The sequence below is a fragment of the Peromyscus eremicus genome, chromosome 1, assembly GCF_949786415.1.
Source record: "Peromyscus eremicus chromosome 1, PerEre_H2_v1, whole genome shotgun sequence".
In the NCBI taxonomy this organism is placed as follows: domain Eukaryota; kingdom Metazoa; phylum Chordata; class Mammalia; order Rodentia; family Cricetidae; genus Peromyscus; species Peromyscus eremicus.
The window spans coordinates 17,054,954-17,064,821 of NC_081416.1; the positions used below are offsets into that span (position 1 = coordinate 17,054,954).

The window sequence follows — 9,868 nt, forward strand, 5'->3', positions numbered from 1 at the left end:
TGTGTGAGAGACAGTGGATGATGCATCAGGACCTGGGATGGACCTCCATTACCACTATTTCTGCCTCGGAGCACTCCCTCTACCCCACTCCCCACCTCCTGAAAATGGAGGGTGAGGATGGGGAGGAAGTAGAAGGAAGGCGCCAAACATTCCCAGGCATCCCAGCCCCTCACCACACTGGGGCCTCCGGGCAAGAATCCTTTTTCTCTACTCCATCCCTTTTAATCTAGAGAACTACAAGCCATGATTCCCAACAGTTATACTAGAGATAAGTAAACCTATAAGAAAGCCTGTTCCCAGTCCCAGAGCAAGAGCAAGATAAGTCTGCTCTCTCTCTCTCTCTCTCTCTCTCTCTCTCTCTCTCTCTCTCTCTCTCTCTCCCTCTCTCTCTCCCTCTCTCTCCTTCCCTCCTTCCTTCCACTCACCCCCTTCCGACAGGGAGGGTCCCATTCTTCCATTCTTCCGGTCCCACTCCCTGCCGTGGTCCACAAATTCTCCAGTTGCTCATGGAACCCTTCTCTGGCCCAAGCTGTGCTTCTGGACCACACAGGCCACTCAGGAGTTTACCAACAAAGCGAGCGTGGTGTGTGCAGCTAGTGGAGAGAAAAGAGTTCTTCTTCCTGGTTCCTACACCCTCTTCCCTTCCCTCCTTTTTCCAAGGGAAGAAGTGGAAAATTAGGGCCCAACACAAACCAGATGGAGTAGCAAGAGAGAAGAGGGCCCCAGAGCACAGCCCCACTGTCGTACCTCAAGGGAAAAGAAAGATACAGCTGAGGTTCAGTCCCACTGGTCTGCCCAGAGGTTCATAAACGTTTAAAGAAAGAAACAGGAAGAAGCACACACAAATAAACACATTTAAAAAACGAACACTTTCCAATAACGATGCACACAAAATGCTCGCCTAGCATTCCGAGATTCCAGGCCCTGGGATCCACAGCCACCAGCCTCACTGGTTCCCCGGCCTCGCTGCGAGCTTCCGAGAGTGCAGCCCCAGCCGGGGCCCAGGCCCCTTCCCGGTCCCACCCCGCATCCGGAACAGCTGGAGTCGGGCCGTGCTGCACGCTCAAGCCCTGTGCCCAGCTGGGCGGGGCGGACAGCAGGGCCCCGGCCCTGGCTGGGGCAAACAGCAGCGGGGAAGCACGAAACCCGCCCGGGTAACCCCGACACCCGGCTGAGTTTCCGTTAGACGCCGGTCATCAGACGCGCGGTGGCCCTAGCTGGCCCCGAGACCCGCGGCGGGAGGAAAGAGTGTGTAAGACTGCAGAAGGAGGTAGGGCGCCCGCCTCAGGCTCAGGCCAGGGTAGAGGCGTGCTGAGCCGCCAACTCCTCCCTCCGCCTCTCCTCTCGGGGTGGGGAAGACTGAGCTCTCCAATTGTTCCCCTCCCCCAACCCTTAGGATCCCCACCTCTGTCCCGAGTCGCCCACCCAGGGCTGGGAAGCCAGTTCTGACCTCCTAGGGGCCAGCCCCCGGGAGTCTTCAGCTTCTCTTTTCTCGGGCTCACGGCCCAGGGCTGGGGTTGGGGGACAAGAGAGTCTTGGAATAGGGGTGCTCTTGGATTAGGGTGCTGGGTTCTTGATCTGGGATCATCAAAGTCCACGTTGGGCAGCAGCGGGGCCCGCCCGGGCTCCAGTTCTTACCTGGCCAGTGCGGCAGCCGAGTCACTCCGCTACTGGGGCTCCTGGTACCCTTCTCTAGCTCCACCACCGCGGCTTGCAGAGCCTAAGACCTCCGGGTTGGTCCTGCCATCGCGGCCAGGCCGGCGAGAGAGCGGTGTACCCGGAGCGCGGCTCTCAGTTTGGGGTGGGGGCGGTGGCTTTTTAGTCACCCCAGGTTCGGGAGCAATAAAGGCTCCTCTAATGTAATTTACAAACATCTCGGGCCGAGTACGGCGTAGAGCCGGGACTGACAGGCGCATTAGGCAGGCTAATTCCAGCCGGCTCCTCCTACCCCCGGCCCGCTAATTAATGAGCTTCCCAACTTAGAGCCGCCTGCATTGGACAGACAGAGAGTGAAAGAGAGGGTGAGGGAGAGGTAGAGAAGGAGAGGGACGGGGGGAGCAGAGTGGAGTGAAGAGAGGGAGGGAGGGAGAGAGAGAGAGAGAGGACAGGGGGAGAGAGAACAGAGAGAAAGAAGAGAGGAGAAAGACGGGAGAGCGAAGAAAGAGAAGTGCCGCTGCAGATAATTGATTACTCCTCGATCAAGGCTAACTTGTTAGCAATAGTCAATTGCCCCGTCTCTCCGCCTCCCCTCGCAGTCCGGGATCGGCGCCCTCGCCTCGGCTCTTCCAACTGCCGCCGCCAGGACCCGGGGCCAGGAGCCGCCGCGGCGGAGCCACCTGACACCTTTAAATAGCACCGGGGCTGGCGAAACTGGAGCCCGGTGCGGCTCTTCCCGGCTCCGGCCCGGGCTTGCTGGAAACCCCGGCGGCGGCGGCGGCGGCGCCCGAGTCAGCGCTCTCCTCCCGGGGCCCCGCGCCGCTCCGCCTGCCTGGGTCGCCGCGCTAATCGGCCCGTTGCCGGTCCGCGCCCTGCCCGGCGCGGCCTCCCGCCCGCCTCCCGCCTTCCTCTCGCACCGTCCGGCGCCCGAGCTGCCCGCGGGCTGGGTCCCCGCGGCCCGAGCCGCCCCGGCCGGGCCCCCAAGCGAGGCCGAGATGACTTCCAAGGAGGACGGCAAGGCGGCGCCGGGGGAGGAGCGCCGGCGCAGCCCTCTGGACCACCTGCCGCCGCCCGCCAACTCCAACAAGCCCCTGACGCCGTTCAGCATCGAGGACATCCTCAACAAGCCGTCCGTGCGGAGAAGTTACTCGCTGTGTGGGGCGGCGCACCTGCTGGCCGCCGCCGACAAGCACGCGCCGGGCGGCTTGCCCCTGGCGGGCCGCGCTCTGCTCTCGCAGACCTCGCCGCTGTGCGCCTTGGAGGAGCTCGCCAGCAAGACCTTTAAGGGGCTGGAGGTCAGCGTCCTGCAGGCAGCCGAAGGTAGGCACAGCCTAGATTTGCCCTGCGCCCGGTCGCCCACACTCAGTGTCCTGTACTTCGTACCCCACCTGCCTCTGCCCACGCCGGCCGTCAGGTCCCTCCAGTCCCAGCTTCTGTAGCTGAGACGGGAGTGGAGATAGGTGGGACAGGACCCTATATCCTAGGGACCTCTGAGTCCTGAGTCGGGGTGATCTGAGAGAGGTGGGGAACCCAAGCTCTCCCCCCAAAGTCTGACGGGCTTCTTGGAGTTTCCGTGGGCTTGGATGCTCTTTACTCCTGGAGTGGGGCAGAGAGAGAATCTTTTCCTGGAAACTTCTGGGTAGGATGGAGTCAGGCCATTGGAAAGGGGTTAAAAAAAAAAATCTGTGTTCACAACACATTTGGGGAGTCTCTATTTGGCTTCCTTGTACTCTGTGAGACTTTAGGTCTTTCAGACCAACTCTTAGGGAGCAGAGACCAAAACAATTTTTCCTAGCGACTTCCAGGCGACCAAAGACAGGAGGTCTCCCATGGCCCAGCTTGCTCTGGTATAGAGAGTAGACTCAACAGCGAGCTGGGCCTGGGTCTGGTGGAGAGTTATGGGATAGAGTCTGGGTGGGGTCTTCGCTCTCTGGTTGCGAGCGTACACTGTCATTTCTTTTCAGGCCGCGATGGGATGACCATCTTTGGGCAGCGGCAGACGCCCAAGAAACGGCGAAAATCACGCACGGCCTTCACCAACCACCAGATATACGAGTTGGAGAAACGCTTTCTATACCAGAAGTACCTGTCCCCGGCAGATCGCGACCAAATTGCGCAGCAGCTGGGCCTCACCAACGCACAGGTCATCACCTGGTTCCAGAATCGGCGCGCCAAGCTCAAGCGGGATCTGGAGGAGATGAAGGCCGACGTGGAGTCCGCCAAGAAACTGGGCCCCAGCGGGCAGATGGACATCGTGGCACTGGCCGAACTCGAGCAGAACTCGGAGGCTTCGGGCGGCGGTGGCGGCGGCTGCGGCAGGGCCAAGTCTAGGCCCGGTTCTCCCGCGCTGCCCCCAGGCGCCCCGCAAGCCCCGGGCGGTGGGCCCTTGCAGCTCTCGCCGGCCTCTCCGCTCACGGACCAGCGGGCCAGCAGCCAGGACTGCTCAGAGGACGAGGAAGACGAAGAGATCGACGTGGACGACTGAGCGGCGCCCTGGACCTTCTGCCTCCCGGGCCCCCAGCGCCGGCATGCCCGCCGCCTCCCGGACCGGACCGCTAAGGGGAGCTGGGACCTCCTCTGCATCTCCTGCCTCCACCCTTGTCCCGGGGCCCCGACTTGGCTCCTGACAGCCGCCTCTTCCCTCTCGAAGCAATAAATCCCGGCCGGCCGGCGGGGCCGGCCGCCACAAGCGGCCTCCGCCGCCCCGGAAGCGCTCGCCGTGCAATTCTGTATGGCTTCTGTATAAATATTTAAGCCTATAGAGGGGGTTCCTCCCACCGCAGCCTGATCTTTTTCTTTATTTTATTTTACTATTATTTTTTTTAATCTCATAGATTTCGATGTTTTCAAAGCCCGGGTGCTACCGGGTCGGCTGACGGTGAGGCGGACTCGAGAGCGGCGGCGAACACTAACTCCTGCGGTCTAGATGCTGTTTTCATTTTTCTCTGCATGTGGCGAATGCACCGGTTCGCTCACTCCCTCGGCCTATTACAGTTGACTTTTGATTTCCTTCTGCCTTTTTTTTTCCTGCGTGAGAAGGGGGTGGGGGGACAGCCCGACCTTGACTTGCAAGTTTCAAAATCGATCTTTTCTTTCCCCAGCAAGAGAAGTCTGTTTTCGATGGAGTGTCTGCCTCCCCATGTCCACTATTTTTAAAATTTCTCCAAACCTTCTTGCATTCTCTCGGACTGACTTCTGGAGTCTGGCTTTTAGGGAAAAAGCAAGGGAACATCTGACCAATCATCGAAAACAGAACCCAAAGCCCTAGAATTATTTTTTACTCTTTTTAGATACATTTTTTTTTTTTTGCATGTGACAGAAACCGAAAGAAGGGCGACCCAAAGGCTCACCCTCACCTCCTCTGCAGCTCTGGTTCTGTCTGTCAATATCTCTCTCCCGTCTCAACTTGGCCATAGGAGGGTGGCCCGGTGCGGGTGGGTCCCGGATGCCCCTTCCCAGCTCCTACCCCTCTCTCTCTTTCTCCGACTGTACCCAAGGCCTCTTTCTCCGATAAATAAAAGTCTTTGCCATTTTACTAGAATGGGCCGCTACCGCAATTGCGAGAACCGGCCGCATTTACCCAAAGCTGCCGACCGAAGGTTAAGATTGTCCCTTGTGGGTCCTGCCTGCCTTGGAGATTTGGGGGAAAGTTTCAGGGCAGGCTTAGGGTGAGGGACCATGAGGAAGCAGTGGGAGGAAGTGCCTTTTGCCCAGGCCCTTAAGCACGCAGCAGCTGCTAAATGGACTGAGAAGCCTGCTTCGTCGGGTCGGGGTAAAAAGCTAGGCTTGCGGATAGTGACAGAAAACTCGTTTGTACATGGGAGGCGCCAAGGTGAGGCAAGGCTTGTCCTGCGGTTTTGTGTTCCATCGCTGACGGTCGGTCGCAGTCTACCTGTGCTTCCTCGACACCTGCTAGGCATGGACGCACTGGCAGGTGTCACTCAATGGAAAATCAGGGTGGAGCCTGGAGACTCCCAAGTTTGGGTCGTGTCCTGAGGGCTTCAGCCTGGTTTGGGAGTCGGTGAAGGAGTGTAAGGCTGAAGACAACTAGGGCGTGCTGAATTGCACTTGTGGGCTTTCGAGAATGCAAGCCCAAAGCGTCTGGGGGTTGTAGTACATTTCTAGTAACATTCACAAATGCTAGCAGCAAAACCAGAGGTGTCTCAGGGACTTCCTGGTTTCCTAGCGGCTTCAGGCGGCTAGGGTGGGGGCTCCGGCCACTTTCACTTTCCTGAACTGAGGGGACAGGGTCTCTCTGGGCTTTTGTTGTCGCCGGGCTGGCGAGTGGCCGCAGTCACTAGAGTTGGGTCCCGCCTCCAGGCCGCTGAGCTCCCTTTCTCCGAAAAATTGATGTGAGAAACGCGCATCTGGTCTCGGGCAGGCGGTGGGGCCCCGGGGCCTGAGTCAGGAACGTGCGTGTCCACGGAGGAAGCTAAGAGGGAGCCAGAACCGGGGAAAGGAGCTTAGGAAGACACCCAGAGCTGAGCGAGGATGTGAGAGACAGAGAGGCAGGGTGGAGAGAGGACCATTTATAGACACCGGGAAAGCGGCAGAGAGACGGAGACAAGGAGAAAAAGGGAACGGGAAGACGCGGAGAGAAGAGGCGACAGGGACGAGGGAAGGCAAGAGGTGGCCGGGCAGCCGTGCGGCCGTGCGGCCGGCCGGTTCCTCCCGGGCGACATAAATCGCCCTCTCTTAGGATGGATGGGTCTGTAATTCGGAGCGCGGACCATGAAGGCCGGGACGAATGGGCCCGGGCGGCCGCTGACAGGCGACAATAGCCGGGCCCAGCCCCCCGCGGCTCCCGGTGCGGGCACGGCCGCGGCCCTCCGCAGCCCAGAGCGCGCCAGCGCTGGCGACCATATGGTTTTTGAATTTTCTTCACAATTTGTAGACAATTTGATGGATTAGGTCCCCGCGCGCGCCTCCCCGGCACAAAGGCGGCGCAGGGACCGCGGCGCGGCGGTCACCCGGGCATCTGCGCCCGCCGCGCACTCCCCCCCCCCGCCCGGCCCCCACCCCGCGCCCGGAGCCCCCGGGCCGCCCGCCCAACACGCCCATGAATCCCAATGAAGCGGCCCTGGCACCTCCGGCCGCTCGGCGCTTCCAGGCCCTGGGCTGGGCCCTGCTGGGTCCCTTCGGGCTGGGGGCAGCGGCCCCAGGGCTGAGCCCACCCGAGCTGCGGCGCCCGCGGGGCGCGCAGCTAAGCAGGCGCATCGGGGCTGAGGAGAAACGGGGCCATTTATCCGCCCGTCTAGTTAAAGCGGGTTATTTGTTTGCTTCTCTGGCCTCCTCCCCTCCCCTCCCCCTCCCTTCCTCCCCCTCCCTTTCTCTTCTGCCTTTTATTCTTTTGTCTCTAAATGGATTTAATGAGCCTGAAAAACATGACAATTGAATATAACCAAGAAATAAAAAATAACGAGGGAGGAAGGAAGGAGGAAAAGAAAGAAGGGAAGACGGAAGGAGACGGATTCATAAAATAAAGGGGGAAATCGATTCAGCAGATATTTATTGTGTGCAGGTGTCTAGGGAAATTGAGACGACGTAGATCTGGTCGCTGCCCTCAAGAAGCTCCCAATCTAATCTGCCGGGCCCGGAAGCACCCGTGAATGTTAGGAAATCGTGCCGACCATGGGAGAAGTGCTGCTTGTAAAATGCTGAGACCCAACTTCAGGCTCAAGGGTGGAGATGGCTTCTTGGAGGAGGAGGCATAAGACTCGGGCCTGGAGAGACAGAAGCAATTCGTTGTGTCTGTGGGCTAGAAAGAAATCGAGTTGAAGACAGGAGTGACTGCGTAGAGGGGAGGGAAAGAGAGAGGTGTACCCGAGACCTCAGGCTGAGCCCCAGCTGGTGAGAACCGGTCACCACAGGAGTTCTGATCACCATCATTTTGGGAGAGTGTCAGAGACACTGCAGTCTCCTCGGCTCTGCTGAACTCAGTGCTTCTGCCCCGCTGCCGCTGGGCTCCTGAAGCGTGCCAGGGTGAGGTTACCCAGGCCTGACTCCAGCCAAGCCCAGCACCACAGGTTGGGGCTCACCTCCAAGCTGGGTCAAGCACAAGGCAGGGGAAGCCGCTAACTGTGGGTGAGGGCTAAGGGGCTTCAATCCAGGGAGGCCAGGACTCTAGCCGGTCATCTTCTCAGCTAGCTGATGCCCAGCACGCGGTCCAGGGGAGCTCAAACGGCCTTGGCCACCACGCAGGCCTTGCCTCTGGGACCTATGACGCAAGAGGGCCTTGAACTCCAGGTGACACCCTAGAGGCTCTCATAGGGTACCTGTCTCGGGTGAGCTTGTGTGCTGTTAGCACGCTCAAGGAGTGGGCTCTGTGCGAGCTGGCCGTGGACTTTGCCTATCTGTTTCTTGTTCGTGCGTGAATGTGACATGGGTCGTGTGCAGGGCTGTGGAATCCACACCCATTCTGGGTGAAGTTCGTTAAGGCTCGGCTCTTCGCCCAGAGTTCCCATACGGCTTGGGACCAAGGAGGATTTGTTTCCTTGGGAGTCCCGGCCCTGTGCGGACCCACTTTCGGTTCCTGGTTGACCAAGGGAGGAGATTAGGCTTTGTCTCTCTCCCTTCTCGGTTGCGTCCTGGGCCTTGGCGAAGCTTATTGAGTCCCGGGACACGACTGGTTCCGTGGACTGGAGTCCCCTCCCAGCGCGGACAGGTCGAGCTGTGCGGCTGGAGCATGCCTCCTCTGCGCCTGTGGTTCCGCCTTCCTGGGCGCGGTGGCCTAGCGGTCGGCGTCGGGTGAGGCCGGGAGGCGCAGTTCCTTATTTTACGAGGTGTCGGGCCAGTGTCAGACGCAGCTCCGATAAGTAATACTCCAGTCTGAGGGACCAGAACGTGGTAATTAATCCCAAAGACTTAAGTGTATTTTAGTTCAGGAGAAAAAAAATCACTAATTCAATCGTCCGGAAAATTGAAGTTTGATGCATGAGTCCCCCCTGAAAGGGACGGGCTGGGGCCGCACGTCTCCCCTCCGCCCCTGCCGGTTGCCGCGGGGACCCCCCTCCTCACCACCCTTTTGAGCCAACGGGTCCAGGAAAGTTCACTCATCCAGCCCTGCTGGCTCTCAGACTACAGAACCCAGGGACACCCAGGCATTCCCCACCCCCCAACAAACACTCCCCCTTTTTTGGGACCCAGGAAACATTTTGTGATGGAAGCACACTTGCTCCCCAAACATATGCATTTAGAAGGGGACATAGGGGAGCCTCAAAGATGTGAGGAGAGCAGCCAGTTAAGAGGCCAGTGTGGGTGAGATCAAGGATGTGAGGCCAGAGGGGAAGGGGACAGGGAACCTGAGTGGGCTCCAGTGAGGAGGGCCAGCTGCTAGTGTACAATAGTGAATCCCACGGGGTTTCTAGGGGGTGTGAGTTGTTGGTGGGTAAAGCTGGCTAAGCTAGGCGGTGGTGTGATTGGGATGCAGGGGTAAAGTGGCTGTGTGGGAAATAGGTGCATCTCTAGAATGTTCCTGTGCAGGTATGGCGGTCTGGCCTATGAGCCTGGCCCCCAGGGTGTAGCCATAGACCCAGTCTTCCAAAGAGCAGGCTCTTAGGACGGAAGTGATGGAAACCAAGGCTCCTGGGCTTTGTTCCCTGTAGGGGTGGGAGGGTAAATCCTGGAAGTAGGAGCTTCCCATCTTTAGTTTCTCTGGGGGCCCAATCTTTGCCTTCCCAGGCTCTTACCTGCTGTTAGCAACCCATTCTTTCTCTACCCGCAGTTGCCAGTCCTGAGAGATACTTGGTGCTGGTGTGTGCCTGTGTGTGTGTGTGTGTGTGTGTGTGTGTGTGTGTGTGTGTGTTGCACCGAGACCAACAAGGGTGCATTTCTGAGTGTGTCGTCGAAAGTGTGCACCGCACCTAGAACCTGAACATGTGCAGCTGATGGATGGCAGCGTGGCATGTGCAGCTGGGGGTGACTGGGGTGTACCTCCATGGCCTGAGCAACCAATCATCACAAACTAGTGTACGAGAAACTGTGTGTGACTAAACTGTGTGCTGGGGAGAGAAAAAGGGTAAAGCTACCCCTGGGGTGGGGATGACCCGTGGCTGAGCACTGCCAGGGAGTGTACAAAGCTGGTGTGAGCAGACAGCCAGGAGAAAGTGTTGGTGTGAAACTGAAGTACACACGACTAGAGTCCCAGCTCTAAACCGCGAGGCCCGGCATGGCTCAGGCAGGTAGATGGACATGGACAAGACGAGGGGAAGGC

The 9,868-nt window shown here is 59.0% G+C and overlaps 1 protein-coding gene across 1 annotated transcript; it reads left to right on the forward strand.

The window, feature by feature from the left end:
• Positions 1-2,651: 2,651 nt before the first annotated feature.
• Lbx1 (ladybird homeobox 1) lies at positions 2,652-4,141 on the forward strand. Its single transcript, XM_059246381.1, has 2 exons — positions 2,652-2,976; positions 3,621-4,141. The coding sequence occupies exons 1-2, from the start codon at positions 2,652-2,654 to the stop codon at positions 4,139-4,141; spliced, it is 846 nt and encodes a 281-aa protein (XP_059102364.1).
• Positions 4,142-9,868: the final 5,727 nt, after the last annotated feature.